The following is a 20,337-nucleotide window of genomic DNA, read 5'->3' as shown; positions in this document are numbered from 1 at the left end:
TTATCATTCCATCTTTAAAAAAGATTGAAATAATGTATACATGGAGCTCTATGAAATGAAAGATTTAAACTATATTATAGTTGATTTTAGTAATATAGTTTTTTTCGATTTATATTTATCCTTCATTATGTCAAAACATATTTCCATAATTCATTTTTTAAAATGAAGTTTTTAAAAATACAAACTTTAATTCTAATACAATTACTAGTTATTATCATAACGGTTCGATACTTGTTATCATATACTTTAAACAGAGGCGCTAAATAAATATTTATGTTCATGTAATAACAGTTTTTTAACGAAATTTCTTTATGGCAAATAAATTATTCTTAATGTATAGACTCAGCAGTCGAGGGACAGTAATGAAAGCACTTATAATACCGGTATAGGCATGGTAAAGATTTTTTTTTCTGAAAATGAAAATATTATTTATTTATCTCATAGGATACCACCATCAGGATTGCCTACTTAAAAAGTCGTTACTTATTCAGGTAATTTTACGACACGACACATTTTATAGACATACGACATATGACTAAGTGCTCAGTCGTGAATAAATTCAATTTCAATTTCAGTTCCTTTATTGACCAATTAAGGACCCTCAAGGGGGAACATATAAACTGTACAATAAACATTCAATAAACATATAAATATATACATGAGAGAATTAAGGTGTTTGAGGATTCACAGAGCTAGGACAGATATGAACATTTAATTAGTATATACGAGGGTCAATCAAAAAATACGAAGACAATGCGGCTGTCTATCATATATTTTTCATGAAAGTCATACGAAACAAATTAATCTGTGCACCAACACTTATGTTACTGATATGCGAAGTTTTAGTCCATTTGATGAAACGGTATTTTTGTAACCCCTTTTTAAAAACAACATGTTTTGTCACCACGGCGCACGGTAACGTTCAAAACATGACGTCAAAGTTAAACACGCACAGTTTATAGATATACCCCATCAATATATCACGCTTAGTCTCTTGTGCCTCTCTTCTTACAATTTAAAATGGCACTGAACCACTTAACATCTTATTTGCACACATTTTCTCGAGAATCATAAGTTAGTTCTTCAAAGTTTTCATTTTCTAACCGTGTATCTCTTAGTTTACAATAAGGATAACCCTGAACGTCGGTTGACGTTACTTCTTTTATGACCAAATATTTACATATAGTCTACTCTCTTTCGGACTGTTTTGTATTCAAACAACAATGACCACCATCCCCACAAAATTTATTACAGTTAAACACAAACTTGCAAATATTTGTTGACTTATTTTTTGCACCATTGAGCATTTTCACAGCTTGTATCGGCTTTTTCCTGAGTTAAATCCATTTTATTTGTACTTCTCGTTGCGCCGTGACGTCAGGCGACGTCGATGTTTTTAGTCAATTCTAAAGAGGACTATCTGACTTAAGTAACTAATATCTGTTCGACAAAACAATATATCCCGTCATTATTTGGTACAGAGAATACCATGATTATACTAAATTTGAAGTTTCAATATAATTTGGTTTTAAGCCAAATTTATTGAGATAATACTTTCAACATTATATGGTTTATTGTTGACATAACACAAATTTTGACCGTGCGCCGTGACCTCATTTTTGCAGGATTAAATTCTAAATAATTCTTAAAAATAAAGAAATTTATCAACTTTTTTTCTTGCAAATTGTCTGAAACTATTGCTAAATTATGTCTACCAAATTAAGTAATTATATGACGTTAAATAACATAGCTATGACAAAAGTCTTCGTATTTTTTGATTGACCCTCGTATATATAAATATGTATGTTTCTATACTCAACAAATATGTTCATTTATATCAAACATCCATACATAAATATGTCAAAATACATACAAATCTGAAATAGTTTACCACGTGATTTAAAACCAATATTTGACTCAGAAATACAAACTAAGACAAATGAATGCTTTTTGTAAAAATTTACCAAGATATTTTAATATATCTAATTCTTCCCAGTTTAAAATCCCAAATAATTTTTGTTTATCTTACAAACTAATAAAATGATTTATTTTAGATAAAATGAAATCAAATACTAGTAGTTTCTCTCTTTCTTTTGTGAATTTGCTACCTTGGATAAGAACATGCTCTTCATCTATCTCCAGTTCTAATAATTTACAGTTTCTGAATATTTAATTATTCAAACACGAAGTAATCGATGGTGAGGAAATCCAACAGGAAAAAAATAATCCTGTAACAATGACAGTACCGTAATCATGCGCGGATCAAGGAATTTTTCCGGGGGTGGGTGGGTTGTTCCAAGAGATAATCGTGTTTGTCGGGGGGGGGGGGGGGAGGGGGGTGTCAGTGGCTTAATTTCGGTCATTTTACTATATGAATTGTATTTGAAAAAATGGATTTTTTTCCAGAAGGGGGGGGGGTGGTGGTGGGGGAAGGGATAGAGATCCCCCGACCTCCCTCTAGATGTGCATGAGTAATGATTAAATTAGAATTCAGTCTCTGCACTGTAAGATAAATTCACACAAGCGCGGGCTGACAAATTACGATTTAATCTCCGCTCCGTGTAAAATGTTAAAATGTTAATGGATACACAGTGGTCAACAAATTATCCACCACAACTACCGATTTTTTTTTGAAATGGTCTTTAAGTTATGGACTGTTAATTGGTAAAAATTATTCATATATCTTTTCTTTAGAATTAGAATATTTTCCCACATATATCTTCTTGAGGAGACCAAATACTTTAGTACTAAAATAGTCGCGACCTTGTAGACCTCCTAATTACCACCATTTTTGCAGTTTATAAACGCGAATTTAGAAACCCAAAAGGAAATAAAATAATAGAATAGATGGTTTGTATGGAGAATTAGTTGATATTGTAATAGCGAAAAATGACTAATGATGCTTCTTGACTTGATCGAACACTGGAGTGACGTCACAACCGACGCCCTCAGTCAACCTCTGTATAAACAGTATTGTAAAGTTACATATGAATGACTTAATTTTAGCACATGCAAATAAAAGTTAGTAAACAATTGATGCCACCTTGTTTCATCAACAAATAGGTTTTAATCTTTATTCCACTATGAATGGCTGCAATATTTCCAGGCACAAGAATAATCAAAGTACTGAAGTACTGACGGGAGTTGATTTTATTGATTTTTTTTAATTAAAGCTATGTTATCTTATATGCACATTTTTTGTAATACGAATTCTCGGACTTCTCCGACAAGAATTCCGAGAGAAACCCCGTATAAATCATGTTGTGTAATATTTAAAGATATAATTCATAGGCGTCGGAAGCAAATTGAAAGTGGGGGGGGGGGGGGGGCTAGACTAATCCTCAGAAATATTGAGAAAAAAGTAATTCCCAAAATCATGGAAATCCTAATCCGTTGGGGGGGGGGGGGGTATACCTGTACTTCCAGAAAAAAAATTACTTACCAAATTTTTCCTCCAAAATCATGAAATTCCTAATCCGTTGGGGGGGGGGGGGGGGGGGGGGGCTAGTACGCTTCTCAATCTAACTTTTCAATCTTTCAAGGTAAATTTAGGAACAATAATCTTTCCGGCGAGAAAAAGTGGGGGGGCTGAACCCTCTATCATGCTATGTTTCTAATGGTTAGGTATAACTTTGCAAAAAAAGTGGGGGGGGGGGGGGGGGGGCTAAGCCCCCCCTAGCCCCCCCGGTTCCGACGCCTATGTAATTTTTAAATTCCATCAAACTACGTATCAGTAATCGAAATATTTCAGAGAAATTATATGGATCCAAGCAATATTGAACTCTAGTCTCGTTCAACCAGACCATCAACTTTCTCCGATAATCTCCGATAATCAAAAGAGAGACTCTCTGTTGACCGGAATTTTAGGATGACAGCCGAGCGTCTGGTTGAACAAGACTATATTGAACTCTGGCGTAGGAATACATACGACTACAAAAATATCTAAATTGTTCGTACCATTGAAAATCTTACTATTTCAAGGTATTAAAAAAATATTATATGTAAGTTTCCACGAAATACAATGCTTCAGAATACATTACATCGATTTTATCGATTATTTTCAAGAACCAATTTTTGTCAGCGGTGATGATTTGTGCTTAGGTCCAAACCCCGTTTCACTCCTGGTTTGCCAGAGTAACTGCATAGGAGAATTGATTAAAATCAACTCCCAAAAATAGCAATTTCAAAAAACCTGTACTTATTTCCAACCCTTGTGAATGATGTCAAAAACTTATTCTAAACTTACTGTCGTCTACAGTAATATAAGTACTAGTATCAGTCTACAGTAATAAAAGTACTAGTGTCAGTCTACAGTAATAAACGTACTAGTATCAGTCTACAGTAAAAAAAAAGTACTAGTGACAAACTACAGTGATAAAAGTACTAGTGTCAGCCTACAGTGATAAAAGTACTAGTGTCAGTCTAGAGTAATAGAAGTACTAGTGTCAGTCTACAGTAGTAAAAGTACTAGTGTCAGTCTACAGTAATAAAAGTACTAGTGTCAGTATAAAGTATTAGTGTCAATGTACAGTTATAAAAGTACTAGTATCAGTCTACAGTAATAAAAGTACTAGTATCAGTCTACAGTAATAAAAGTACTAGTGTCAGTCTACAGTAATAAAAGGACTAGTGACAAACTACAGTGATAAAAGTACTAGTTTCAGCCTACAGTAATAAAAGTACTAGTGTCAGCCTACAGTAAAAAAGTACTAGTGTCAGTCTACAGTAATAAAAGTACTAGTGTCAGTCTACAGTAATAAAAGTACTAGTATCAGTCTACAGTAATAAAAGTACTCGTATCAGTCTGCAGTGATAAAAGTACTAGTGTCAGTCTACAGAAATAAAAATACTAGTGTCAGTCTACAGTAATAAAAGTACTAGTGCAGTCTACAGTAATAAAAGTACTAGTGACAAACTACAGTGATAAAAGAACTAGTATCAGTCTACAGTGATAAAAGTACTAGTATCAGTCTACAGTAATAAAAGTACTAGTGTCAGCCTACAGTAATAAAAGAAATAGTGTTAGTCTTCAGTAATAAAAGTACTAGTGTCAGTCTTCAGTAATTAAAGTACTAGTATCAGTCTACAGTAATCAAAGTACTAGGCCTAGTGACAAACTACAGTTATAAAAGTACTAGTATCAGTCTACAGTAATAAAAGTACTAGTGTTAGTCTACAGTATTAAAAGTACTAGTGACAAACTACAGTGATAAAAGTACTAGTGTCAGTCTACAGTAATAAAAGTACTAGAGTCAGTCTACAGTAAGAAAAGTACTAGTGTCAGTGTACAGTTATAAAAGTACTGGTGTCAGTCTACCGTAATAAAAGTACTATTATCAGTCTACAGTAATAAAAGTACTAGTATCAGTCTACAGTAATAAAAGAAATAGTGTTAGTCTTCAGTAATAAAAGTACTAGTGTCAGTCTTCAGTAATTAAAGTATTAGTGTCAGTCTACAGTGATAAAAATACTAGTGTCAGTCTACAGTGATAAAAATACTAGTGTCAGTCTACTGTAATAAAAGTACTAGTGTCAGACTACAGTAATAAAAGTACTGGTGTCAGTCTACAGTAATAAAAGTACTAGTGTCTGTCAGTATAAAGTATTAGTGTCTGTCTACAGTGATAAAAGTACTAGTGTCTGTCAGTATAAAGTATTAGTGTCTGTCTACAGTAATAAAAGTTCTTCACAAGTGTGGGTGTGCAGTAATTAAAGTACTAAATAAATGCCAGTCTACAGTAATAAAAGTACTAATGCGGGTGTACAGAAATAAAAATACTAGTGTCAGTCTACAGTAATAAAAGTACTAGTGCAGTCTACAGTAATAAAAGTACTAGTGACAAACTACAGTGATAAAAGAACAAGTATCAGTCTACAGTAATAAAAGTACTAGTGACAAACTACAGTGATAATAGTACTAGTGTCAGTCTACAGTAATAAAAGTACTAGTGACAAACTACAGTGATAAAAGTACTAGTGTCAGTCTACAGTAATAAAAGTACTAAAGTCAGTCTACAGTAAGAAAAGTACTAGTGTCAGTGTACAGTTATAAAAGTACTGGTGTCAGTCTACCGTAATAAAAGTACTATTATCAGTCTACAGCAATAAAAGAACTAGTATCAGTCTACAGTAATAAAAGAAATAGTGTTAGTCTTCAGTAATAAAAGTACTAGTGTCAGTCTTCAGTAATTAAAGTACTAGTATCAGTCTTCAGTAATCAAAGTACTAGGCCTAGTGACAAACTACAGTTATAAAAGTACTAGTATCAGTGTACAGTAATAAAAGTACTAGTGTTAGTCTACCGTATTAAAAGTACTAGTGACAAACTACAGTGATAAAAGTACTAGTGTCAGTCTACAGTAATAAAAGTACTAGAGTCAGTCTACAGTAAGAAAAGTACTAGTGTCAGTGTACAGTTATAAAAGTACTGGTGTCAGTCTACCGTAATAAAAGTACTATTATCAGTCTACAGTAATAAAAGTACTAGTATCAGTCTACAGTAATAAAAGTACTAGTGTCAGTCTACAGTAATAAAAGTACTAGTGTCAGTGTACAGTAATAAAAGTACTGGTGTCAGTCTACCGTAATAAAAGTACTATTATCAGTCTACAGTAATAAAAGTACTAGTATCAGTCTACAGTAATAAAAGATATAGTGTTAGTCTTCAGTAATAAAAGTACTAGTGTCAGTCTTCAGTAATTAAAGTATTTGTGTCAGTCTACAGTGATAAAAATACTAGTGTCAGTCTACAGTGATAAAAATACTAGTGTCAGTCTACAGTGATAAAAGTACTAGTGTCAGTCTACAGTAATAAAAGTACTAGAGTCAGTCTACAGTAAGAAAAGTACTAGTGTCAGTGTACAGTAATAAAAGTACTGGTGTCAGTCTACCGTAATAAAAGTACTATTATCAGTCTACAGTAATAAAAGTACTAGTATCAGTCTACAGTAATAAAAGATATAGTGTTAGTCTTCAGTAATAAAAGTACTAGTGTCAGTCTTCAGTAATTAAAGTATTTGTGTCAGTCTACAGTGATAAAAATACTAGTGTCAGTCTACAGTGATAAAAATACTAGTGTCAGTCTACAGTGATAAAAGTACTAGTGTCAGTCTACAGTAATAAAAGTACTAGTGTCTGTCAGTATAAAGTATTAGTGTCTGTCTACAGTAATAAAAGTTCTTCACAAGTGTGGGTGTGCAGTAATTAAAGTACTAAATAAATGCCAGTCTACAGTAATAAAAGTACTAATGCGGTCGTACAGAAATAAAAGTACTAGAGTCAGTCTACAGTAATAAAAGTACTAGTGTCAGTCTACTGTAATATAAGTACTTGTGTCAGTCTTCAATACTATAAGTACTTATGTCAGTCTACAGTAGTAAAAGTACTAGTGTCGGTCTACTGTATTTCGTCACCCTTGTATCTGCAGAGAAACATTTTTATTTAAACAAACCATTTTTTCTTCCAGTCATTTATAATCTATGGATAATTAGTCATGGAACATTTTTTGTACAATCAAACAAAACGCTTTGACTTTGAACGCACCAAGCCATTCCTTTCTGGTGATGTGGTCCATTATTCTTATTCAATATCAATAATGTTATTGAATGGAGTCTTGTTAATTTTCATAACGAACTACAATGCTATCAATGCACAACAAAAGCATTTCTGAGAGAATTGTCCTCATCTCTACCAGCGTGACTGAAAACTCTGTGTACATAATTATTCATTTCAATAACCGCAGCATCTCTTAAAACATTGTGTCAATCACCGCCTGATCAAGGCAGAAACAGAAGCCTGTTCTCTGAGAAAATGGGTTATCTTATGAAAGAGAGCGAATAACACATAAAGAAATGTTAATTTCATTAATTGGATGTTTTGTTTAGTCATTCTGCTTCATGTTCCCATAAACCAACAGTCGCAGCACAGCTAAGCTAGCTGTATCGATGGCATCATGTCAGCCATAAAAATGTCTCGGTTAAATCCACTTCCAGTCGGCGTTTTCTCAAAAGGTCGTAAAATAACACATTTGTTATCGTAACAATTGGATTAGCATGATTATCATGCTTGAAAGTAAAGATATATTTGTCAAGGTATTGAAATATTTTATTAAATTCGAAATGAAAGTAGCTTTAATTTTCGTATTCAAATTAAAAAAATCATTGGAACAAATATATACTATTTAAACCAATAAAAGTATGTAAAACGTGTACACCGATCCATAAATTTGTGGGGTTATTTTGGAGGGAGGGGGTCTTTGGGCGTATTTGCCTCAGAGAGGAGAGTCCGAAGCCTATTTTCAGTAAATTTACAAGGGGAGAAGGGGGAGGGTCCGGATCCGACCCACACCCTCTAGAATCGCGTATGTATACATATTACATTAAATGTTGAAAATCAAAGTACCGAAAGTATTGAACTGTCCTGCTCGATTGAAGTTTTCTTGAATTGCTTCGACTCCAAACATTACGACAAAAGTACACTGGAACCTGCCGCAATTATCATATTTTTATCTCTTGGTGTTGTTGCGTGCCGTAACCTGCAGATATCTGAGTTTTGTGCGGAGTAATCTGCAGGTAACTGATTATTGTGCGCCGTTATCTGCAGGTAACTACATATAAATATTGTGCGCCATAACCTGTAGGTAACTGAGTTTGTGCGCTGCACCCTGCAGGTAACTGATTATTGTGCGCTGTTACATCGAGCTCCAGTTAGAGCCGTTTTAACAATTAATTAAGAGCTTGAACTTAGGCAGAGTACGTGAAACATTCCGAATTGCGCCGCCACCTCGAGTTATATAAGTATATAGCGCGGTCCAATGAAGATTGATCTCCCCTGTGTCCTCTTCTATTTGAAAGTTGCGTTAAATCAAAATGAAACAATTCCTTTTTTATTTCGAAAATCGGTGTATTAAATATTAACAACCGGGAGGTAGGGATGAACGGTTATCTCTCTCTCCCCCCCCCCCCCGAAAATAAAACAAAAAAGGACCTTCATGTCTTTTACAATTCTCCTTTCTTCAAAGTCTAATTCCACTCGTCTCTTTTTTAAATATACTGTACTGCAGTACAACCGATCTTGAAAGTGTACAAAAAACCCCTAAACATTTGCTGACCTTTGAACTCGTTTAAGATATAAAATATTTATAACTTCAGATTGGTTTACAGATTTTCGCAGAACTCTCCCTTCGCTTCGGAATTTCTGGCGTGCTTTTTTTGGCGGGTATCGGTCACCATCCGATGAACACTGCCGCTGAAGTCTGGTCATTGTTAATGCATTAAACCCGAATAAATCAGCAGTAAATTCAGCCCCTGACGTTACAATAAAGTGAATGACATTGTGATCGATCCAAATATCCGGAATAATGTCATGTACTTCTTATCTACTTCCGTAAAGCATTATTTTAGTCTGCAGGACTGGTATTGATTTGCCTGGGGTCACCTGTGAACACCTGTGAACAATTGTGATGAGAATCAGAGAAAGGCTTCCGTGTCTGCATCATCAACCAAACCTCCCATTTATTTATATTTCCCGTCTGGTAAAACATGTGGTGAAAAATACATATTAATTTAATTTTTTAATCCCAACCCCAGCGGTATTATTTGTGCGACAATGCTTTTTACATTAGATCAATTCAATAGGCAAATTTATTAACAATAGGGAAATATTTATACTAAAATTCGCAAAATTTTATAAGAATTATTCGATGTTAAACATTAACTAAATTTACAGTCCAATAGTTGATATAAATACATAGAATTACTTTCGCAATAATCAACATTTATAAAAAATAAAAATAAAACCCTACTCTGATACTTCTCATTTACTGTAAGAGCAAAACTCAGTTTCCTTGTGCTATTTAGTCCATTTACAATGAAAAATATCTTGTTCACGCACGCACGCACGTACACATGTAGTTAGGTATATGATAATCTAAGTAATAAAAGCAATGCAGGTAAATGTACCTAAGAGTGCACAGCACAGCTGCCTTTCAACAAGACGTTTGTAGTATTTTCATATCACAAATACATGTAAAGACTTTTTTTTCATTTTTTAAAACTAAATGTTAACTGAAACTATGATTCTACGATCTAAACGAAAAGAGCTTCTATCCTTTTTTCTGAGAAAAAGTTAACCGGCCCACATTTTAAACATGGCTGTCGTTTACCTTCCAATATACATGTAAATGAAGGTCTTTTAAAGGACAGGATCAAAACCACGAGGAAGTGAGAGTTTGCATTCTTTTAGATCATTAGACACTGTTTAATAGGTTTTCAAGGAAAATGCCCTCACGGGCATTGCAATTAATATGAATATTTATCAGGGTTTTATATTTAATTAATGAAAATCCATTGGTTATGATAACAAAAGTTTGTCTTCAAATGATGCAAGCAGATTTATGCAAAGTTGAAAGTGGGCTAAAAGTCACTGTCTAGGACTGTGTAGATCAAAGCTTGTTCTCTTCCTGTGTTCGTACAAATATAAATAAAATGCATATTTTGATCGGCTGGTTTATCTTGATAAGATTTACCTACGTCACATCCTGACCGTAATTAAATAACCCAGTGGAATATTCCCCGCCATCTACATTACTAACCGGTACTGTGTCCTGTTTACTCCTAGAAGTAACAGACAGACATGTCAGAAGCTTTAACCCCGATATATCTATTTACTAACTATATGCAAGGTATTCTGACATTATCTTTCGAATCGAAAAGGTAATATTTTTTTACTTGGAATAAAAATTATTTGAATACAAAAGCTGTGTTCCCTTAGCCCAGAGAGTGTACAATTATAAGCCTTTTCATATATTTGGATTACTTATCAAAGGCACATCAAAGTTCGTTTTGTCAATTATGACTACTTTAATTTTTATTGCTCAACATCATCATCAAACACAAGATTTCTCACCGTTTGTGACATTACATAAATGACGCAGCACCTAATTAACGTAATGATGCGCTGAACAACGCCAACACAGTCTAAAAAACACACATCAAATGAACAGATCGCGGGTTGTGTTATCATTGAGATGTGACAATGAGTGTATACAGCACAAAAATGAAAAACAAAACTGTATGTTACCTTAAAGAAAGCAGAAGTGCAGTTGTATAACATGGATTCAAGTTGCATTAAAAGAAACAAAGGGGATAAAATGAATTAAGGACATCAAAAAGCCACACACAGGGGACTGGTGCAGCAGATCCACACATGCATATATGTACCGTGGTATCATTTACATGACAATGATTTCACAAATACATAGCTAATGACAAATATTGGGGAAAACAGATCTATAATTGATGTGTGCTTGTTGTCGTATCAATTTTTCCAATTACTGAGCCCTTTTTCTTCGGTATATCGGTTTTGCACTGTCATTCAAACATTTTAGTTATTTGGTCCCGTAAATATTTTTTTTGTCGTTGAAGAACAAACAAAGATGAATTACAAGTCCCCTCCTCATTCGCGCCCATTGTTTGTGAAATCTATTATGTAAGAAGTTGATAGGTCTAAAGCAACAAACGAATCGAAAGTTGTTGCTTTTTATCTGAAGCTCGACCGATAAACTCCCAAAAACGGCGGCAGCCTATTTTTTTTTATTTATAGATACAAACTAGTTTTACCAATTTCATTGTTGAAAAGTAATGAGAATTGGAGACCAATTTTTAAGAATTTTGGAGTCTTTATAGATAGAAACCAGCTCTTTTCCGGTGGTCCCGGTACTGAATTTAATAACAAAGGAACCGCGTTTTGCAAAATGGAAGTTAATTCCGGATTTCCTCATAATTTGTTCCTGCCATTATTTGTATCAATAGCAGAAGAATTAATTTCATATCAGTCGAAAGAGGCAAAGCCTGGCATGTTTTAAGCAGAATAAAGATTTCATATTTCAAATTCATTTATATTATTTAGGATTGTGAAGAGAACAAGTAAAGATATCAATTACAGGAATGGAATGGATGAATGAAATCTGATTAATTCATTCATGCATTAAACGTTTACATGAATACTTGTAGAATTTCGAATACTTATTGTGTCGATAGCTTACACTAAAACCCGCGGAGAACAAAAGGAAAAGCGATGTATTTATTCGCCATTTTCCACAAAGTACACCCATATTCTACTTTCGGCCTCTGTTCTTACTTTCACTGTATGTTTGCACTCTCGCTCAATTAAACTTACAACCTCCAGGTGCGTTCGAAATACCATTAACTTCAATTAATTGTTACGCATTTAGGAGAATTATGCAAATCTCAATTAGTGAACTACATGTTTTGGTGACTATGGTATTGCATTTGGCATCCATTAACTGTCTATGAAAATCTGAAACACCATGCTCACCGGAAAAAAAAATCTTTTCAAATGAAATGGAAGAGGACCTTAATAGGACAAAAAGAAACACATTCGTATTTTAGGAAGGGCTTGAATCTCTTCTAGCTTAAGGGTTTAATGAAGTAGCATTTTCAATTGACTGTTTTAGCTATAAGGTATAAGAATTATTTTGCAAAGAAAGAAATGCCTATAATTTAGTTTAAAAATTGAATATTTCCCTATATCTATACAGATCTAGAGCTTTTCTGTACAGGGAGATTGATATTCTAAAAATGGCTGCGACCATCCAGTTCAGACCTCTTAAGGACCCTCCTCATAGTCATTGTGGCATAAAGCTGCAAAACTCAATCTTGATTCAAGACCCTTCTCCTCCATTTATGGGGACTTTGTGGACCATCGTTCTGCTAAATATCACGGGTACTCGAAGAATGACAGACTTTGTTTTACAATGAAATTAGCAATTGTGTGTCCGGCATTACAGGTATATCAATCAATGAATTTAATTTACCTGGAGAGGAGGCAACAATGACACACAACCGTCTGCTGTCTTAAAACAACTATACTTTTAGGACCTAGAAATAGTTCCACTGTAGAAATAACAGTTATCGATTTTCTTTCGGGTTCAAGTTTATCTTTTCTCTTATTCATAGTGTATTTAAACTTTTGAATTTGTAAGTGGTATAGAAGCAACAGTGAGGAAGTTACAAGTGCCCGTGACAGTGCAGGGCATGGTGTTTTCTCCTGAGGCAACAGACCGGCAGGAATGGTGACCACATTGTTGACGAGGGGTAAGTTAGACCTAGACTTTTGTTGTATCTGGATTATACCTTTGGAAATAGGCGGAGAAGTATCCTTTTTCTCGATATGATCCCAAATTTGTATGTTTGAAAGGTGTGAAATTGTAATTAATTACGAATGTGACAAGTAAGATTGTGGTTTATAAATTTCTGATATGTTATAGTTATGTTGGATAAGCCTGGTTATATAACGCAAAATGTTGTTACTGTCGTCCTGTACAAAAATTAAATAATTTCAATAATTTGTTTATATTTTCTTTGTCTTAAAGGTAAAGTTAGGTGCAAAATGATTAAGTAAATCAATTTTTTAACAAAATTTACTAAACGCATTGTTTCCCTCAGAAAAATCTAAAAATGTGTCTAAAGGCTCGTGATTCTCTTTAAAACGCTCCGCTGCCAAATTATTATTTCTTCTATTGAACCTTCCATTTTCGTTTAATGAGCGATTTGATAAGGAATCAATTTAATTAGCTCGATATACGCCAATTGTCAGAAAAATGGTTTGTTCCTGTTCGACTTTTGAAAGAAGTTAAATGACTTTCGAATAAATACACGATAAACAATAACGTGGATTGTAATTCTTTGGGCACTTTTGGAAGATAACTCAATTATATTCAGATCCAGAAATTTTCCCCCCGGGGAAGGGGGAGGCGTCCAGGCCTATATTCAGTAACTATACGATGTGGATATCATAAGTTTTATTTTTTTTCGGGGGGGGGGGGGGGTGGGGGTCAGGACCCCGACCTCTTTTAGAATCGAGCATTCAAAATACGTACATAAAATACGTTTTCAATGTTGGTATACCGTCAAAAATATAAAAATATTTTTATGAGAAACCATTGATGTTCAAGCTGTTGCAATTGTTTAATAACGAAATTTTTAAATATATGTGTAACCTCGGCAAATACATTTACTATTGTATGAAATCATGAAATGATATACATATGTAATTAACTTTAGAAGTTGTTCTTTTGATTCTTTTCGCCTTTACTTGTGTCAATTTTTCATATTTATGTATGTACAATGTGATAGGGTCTCCTGTAAAATACCCACTTCTGTACTTTACTATGTTTAATTTGTATAATCTGATGAGCTGCAAAGCTTAAAGAAATAAAGAATGAAAGAATGAATGAATGATATATTCTCCTTGTGCTATTTATAGAAAACTTTACAAAAATTTAATTAGCTATAAACCATTTCTAATTAAAGAAAGAGGCATTGTGTTAATTGAGGATCATTGTCCGCCAATAACAACAGTATTATGTTTCAAAATTCTATTAAGCCTTTAAAATAAATAATATTGCATTATTTACAGATTGAAAAACACTCTTTTAAAGCACTTTGTGGTGTAATTAATACATGTAGGATACAACTGTAACTTCTTTTTTTTAATTGGCCGGGGGGGGGGGGGGTGGTTAGTTAGAGAAATTGTTATAGAGAGGTAGACGATATGAAAAGGTTTTTTGTTTGATATATGATATGTTATGATAGAGTAGATGGTGTATTGTCATTAGAAACACAGAATAACATCATTGTCATACAACCAGGTTGTGCTGTGTTTGTCTGGCCATGCTTAATTAAAACAAACCGGAAACCAAACATTTAACCAAAACTATATTTTTGCAAGCGTACAGTTTAGTAATTACTCAAAATACATTTTGCCATATTAAGATCTTGCAGTGTATCACAGAGAGAAATCAGGCGACCCCTACACCTATTTTTGCACCCCACCCCCACCCCTGTATATGTCAGTTCAGGTGCACGTCGGAGCTTAAATGTTCATGTTAGAGTTGTTGCCGTTGCAAAATTATTTTTTTTGGGGGGGGGGGGGGGGGGCGCCAGCTGCAGTTTTTGCTGATGTACTACGAATGTTTTTTTCTATTTAATTGCGCACAAACACAACTCACAGACCAACACTCACATAGTTGCCAACTAAAACTATTTTTAACAAGATGATCGACGGATGTTGACTTTTTATTAATGACAAAATCAAAGTTCTTAACCAAAGTATAAACGAAAGACTGAGGGGGAACAGGCATTACAGTTTGCAGTTATTGCACATCAACAAAAAGCCTTAATCTCTGGAGCTTAGAAGGCATATAAACTGTCATACATGAAGTACAATTCATTAAATAAAGCGTATTGATTGAGTGTCGTAATGGCCATTTAGGGACGTGGCATATCCTTTTTATATGTAATCAGTATGTTAACGAACTCTAGGGAGTGGGGACAGGCAGAGAAACACATTTCACAGCAAATCATTCTTGGTGATGAGATGAAAACAACGACCACGTGGTATATATCCACTTTTCCTGATTAAAAGACAATAAAAAAATAAACTGAAGGGAAAAACACACATATGACAATTTATCTTTATAATGATAAAAAAAATCTTATCTTATTTTATGGTAGCGTTATATTTTTTTAATAAGGTAACACTGTATAAAGCCAGATGCCTATGTTATAGCATTGGAAACAAATTAAATATACATATACGAGAGTTGTTAGAAAAGTTCGCGGACAAAGTGATTTACGGCAAAATTAATGTACACTTTGCATGATGACGTATATTTTATTAAATGACTACCAATTGAAAATAAGTATGCAACAAATCATGTGATTCTGAAGTAGGTTTAAAAAGATACAGCGATTTTTATTTTGCATGAATTGGATTTACGGAGCACCATTTCATATTTCCACGAGGTCAGGTGACGTCATACTACTGAAAAGCAATTTAAACCTGTCACTCTTAAACACCTTTTAGTTCAAACACTTTTCATGCCATTAACCCATTTATAAAACGCATGTTCACACCATTATTTGTCAATTTTTTTTAAAATAATGTCTTTTGTGTCATTTAGGTCCGAAAATCTCTGTCCACGCAGTTTCGACTTCAGGGACACGTTTCTCAAAAAGGCGTTAATTTGGGCCTAAGTTAGTTTGACAAACAAAGTTACGCCAATATTTAGTCGGGTCTTAGTTGCGTTTCTGAAAGAGGCGTAAGTTATGGTTTAAATGTCGATGAACTAAGATATCTCCACTGAGTACTAAGCATGCGCACATCGTATTTTGTTTTGCTTTGAGGCTATGATTATTGTGTTGGATCAATTTTTGGATTCATAGTACATTTACTCGAAAGTACCAAGTTATACTACACCACAGAATGTTCAAGTTAAAATTGTCCATAACAGTTTGTGTTAATTAAAAAAAGAATAAATGCCTATACGCTTCTTGACATAATGAAAGAAGATGGGTGAATAAGGCGTGTAAAATGCCAATAGGAGGAATGATTAGATACTGCAAAATTAAAATATCATTAAATCTGATACTTTTAAGAAGAAATAATTAAAAACAATGTATATTTAACGTAACATCGGTTTGTAACCCTTTAATATTTTAAATACTTGCAATAGGTTGATTTAAACTGGCGAAATAGTCATGTTGTATATTTGATTTGATAAAATGAAATATACATGTATCAGAAAGGACACAAAACCTCCAAATAGTGTCATTTTTATAACTTCAATGCATTTTCTTTTATAGAGTGGGTCTGAGCTCCATATTTTTGTCATAGTCTTAATGCGGTTTAATGGAATTTAAATCGATTTTAATCAACAAAAATGTGGAGAGATGACCCACTATACTTTAAAAATGTCATTTTGTAGCCCAACAATTGAACGTTTTGAAAAAATAATGCAAGTCCGTAAATTCGTGGCCAACGTCTCATATAGCATTTAAACAACGCACTTTGTTGTGGATGAAATGGCTCAGTGCTTAGAGCACCAGAACTTGGGTTTTTAGGTTATGGGTTCATTCCACCAAAACTTGAGGATTTATTATTTTTTTTCTTATTGTTTTTTGAAATATTTCAAACTGAATATACATGTAGTTGCAAATTACCTTTTGTAAACTTATATTAAAACTTATTAAATATATTTAATTGAAAAAAATGTTAAATTTGAAGTTGTATTTTACGACTAAACCAAATGGGCAGTTACGCCATCTTATTCCCCCATCTTCTTTAGAGAAAATACAGTTGATATGCAAGGAGCAGACATAAGAGGTTGCAGAAACCAAATACATGACAATTGAATTCATCGCAGACGATATTGAAGCACAATTGTGCTGAATTGATCATGTACGAAACAACGCATAGAAATTAACTCCAATATTCGTGTAAAATTGAAAATATTAGAATGCAGGGACAGAGTACAGTAGAAATGCCTGCTTACGTCTGCAGAATGATCAGTCATGCTTCATATAGATATTTAGACACTTTCAGCGGCTGGGATAAGGCTGTATACTTTTTTTTTAATTAAATAACTGAATTATTTATAGATAATAATATGGCTATGATTTAAACAGCAACCCACTGAAATCGAAAATATCAATTCAATATATGAATAATATATGAACCTTGTTCGACAAACAGAAAGAAAGAACAATTCCATTCTTTGTTCCAATATTGTAGGAATTTAGACAGAATGTAGACAATGACATGGAAATGATTCTTGATTTTCTGCGATTCAAATGATAAAAGTTCTGAAAGATATTTTCTATAATTAACAACACGATAGATAACAACATATGAGCTCAGAGTCTCCTGTACCCTTTTTTCCTGTTTTTGGTTTAATTAATTGCTTGTTTTGTTTTGGGGTTTTTTTTTTTGGGGGGGGGGGGGTGTTGAAAGTAATACTGTATACAAGGAATTAATTGCCCCCGTTTAAATTTTCAACCATTTCACCCGATGTCAGCAGGCGATTTTTAGAATTGAAGAATTTCAATGCCTAATATTATTATAAGTAACTTAAAACGCAACTGTGACTCGGAGAATTATCGACGGGGCGAAACTGTTTGCAAGTGTAGAAGGACGAAGATTATACAGGACGACAGTACTCCAGTATACAGTATCTTGATTTAGATATAGATATAAAAGCAATAATCTAAGAACCCCCTCCCTATTTGAAGAAAGTTTTATGAGCGATTGGTTTCTCAAAGTTTATTGGAAAAGAAATCTTAAAAATGCCCTATCCCCCTCCCCCGGATAAGATATTTAGGGCGGTTTTAGATCTAACAAGTACGTTTGAGTCCTACTTTTTGCCTATCTGCTTTAAGTTATTGGGGGTATACATTTGTATATATAATAAGTATGGCTAGCTAATTAGATTTGTAAATAATGCAAACGTGTTGTAAAATTTTTCGTAATATAGGCAAGAAACATATAAATACACACAAGCACAAATTACAACTGTAAACGTTTTGAGATGCTAATATTAAAGATGTATTCTCAATGTTTTGAAATCAGTTTCGTTTCATGGGTTCAAATTTTATTAGAAACATTAAAATGGTCTCAGACTTCGCTTACTTAGCATTGATCAATTATCTATCCATGCTTGTATACATCTATACGATGTATGAACTCGGAGTTATTGTTGTGGAATACATGTATTATTATATAGGAATTATAGCATCTTTTTAATTATTTTGTCTATATTAGTTATCGGGGTATACCGAGTAGTAATGTATATGACATACGTTTAGTGAATTGAGCCCATTATTTATAAAATTGATTTAAATTTTAATATATTTAGAAAAAGGAAAGTTATCGAACAATAGGTTTTGTTTTGTTTTTTTGTTTTTGTTTTTATAAAAAAGTTATATGTACATGAGCAAATATCTCAATAAATGTGAATGTTTCCTTAATAACATGTAAAACAATCCCAAAATTAAAAATCTTTGCGTAAAACAAAACTCTCGCCATTTTTGTGTACAGACTAGGGACTTACGCCTACCCATTAGCAAGCGTAGATTTAAACCCAAATTTAGTCCCAACTAAGTTTCCGCCTTTTTGTGAAACGCAACTTAGTCTGGTTTTGAGGTTTAGTCCCTGATTTAGTCTGGACTAAGCTTACGCCTGGACGTAAGCCTTTTTGAGAAACGGGCCCCAGGTGAGATAAGGAAATAAAGCGAATTCCAAGGTATCCATTTATGTTAACGTTTTTGACTCATTTCTCTAGCGTTGGTCGTCCATACCGTATTTGGCGATAAACGAACAGAAATCCTTCAATTTAATTGAAACTTTCACCAAATAACTTCATAACTTATTTTGATATTATATGAAATATCGTTTATTTTTATTCGCTTAAACTGTACATTTTTTTTAATACGGAAAAAATGAGTGCAAAATATAAAACAATTAAAAACTGACATGCTCCGTGAAGCATATCTTATCAAAATAATTAATCTAATTAAGGTGCATTTTAAATTAACAAATCTTTACAGATTTCTTAGAAAATACATCAAGATTTAATATAAAAAGTTTCGCTGGTATCATGCAAATAGTCCGCTCACAATCGAACTTGTCCGCGAACTTTTCTAACAACCTTCGTACATCGAATATTTTAACAATCGAATGCTAAAAATGATTGATTCATATATTGGTATTTCGCATAAAATACTATAGATTAAAACAATTAATTCAAAATATACGTAGAAAGTTAACTGAGCATAATGAAATATTAAACAATTGTTTCTATAGCAAGTCTCGAAAATGAAGTGCACAAATATTCCACAGAAATCGATTCTTCGTCAAAGCAAAAGGCTGAATGCATTGTTGACAAGAGGGCAGACGGAGTTACTAACTGGAATCTAATGAGAAATATTTCAATTTGGAATGCAAACAATTATAATGTTTACATACATCGAAATAATTTTAGTTGTCGAATAGAGCAAATTTGATAAGAAAAAACACAGGAAAATACCAAACACAGGAAAATACCAAGCCAAATTTTTAACAATGCCATGGATTAGCATTCATGGATTGAAATTCTTTATTTTGATATTTACAGGTTTGGGATATACATCAGTTTTAATCAGTGAGTATCTATCTATCTATCTATCTATCTATCTATCTATCTATCTATCTATCTATCTATCTATCTATCTATCTATCTATCTATCTATCTATCTGTCTGTCTGTCTGTCTGTCTGTCTGTCTGTCTGTCTGTCTGTCTGTCTATCTATCTATCTATCTATCTATCTATCTATCTATCTATCTATCTATCTATCTATCTATCTATCTATCTATCTATCTATCTATCTTATACCTAAAGAATTCCTCGCCAATCATACCCCCACCCCCTAAAAAATCATTGTTTAAAATCAATGTATTTGACCATGACATGCCATTATGAGTGTTAGGTCAAATAATTGC

At 33.3% G+C, this 20,337-nt stretch overlaps 1 protein-coding gene across 1 annotated transcript in view; it reads left to right on the top strand.

The window, feature by feature from the left end:
- Positions 1-12,866: 12,866 nt before the first annotated feature.
- Positions 12,867-20,337, top strand: part of LOC105329981 (uncharacterized) — a 31,016-nt gene continuing 23,545 nt past the window's right edge. The window contains exons 1-2 of the mRNA XM_034461449.2: positions 12,867-13,115; positions 19,973-19,999. Coding sequence (XP_034317340.2) covers positions 13,091-13,115; positions 19,973-19,999 — 52 coding nt within the window. The 5' untranslated portion in view covers positions 12,867-13,090. The remainder of the gene's footprint in view (positions 13,116-19,972; positions 20,000-20,337) is intronic.

This window comes from Magallana gigas, chromosome 5 (assembly GCF_963853765.1).
Source record: "Magallana gigas chromosome 5, xbMagGiga1.1, whole genome shotgun sequence".
Lineage (NCBI taxonomy): Eukaryota > Metazoa > Mollusca > Bivalvia > Ostreida > Ostreidae > Magallana > Magallana gigas.
The sequence above is the reverse complement of the archived record's forward strand: the minus strand, read 5'-3'. Positions and strand labels throughout refer to the sequence as shown.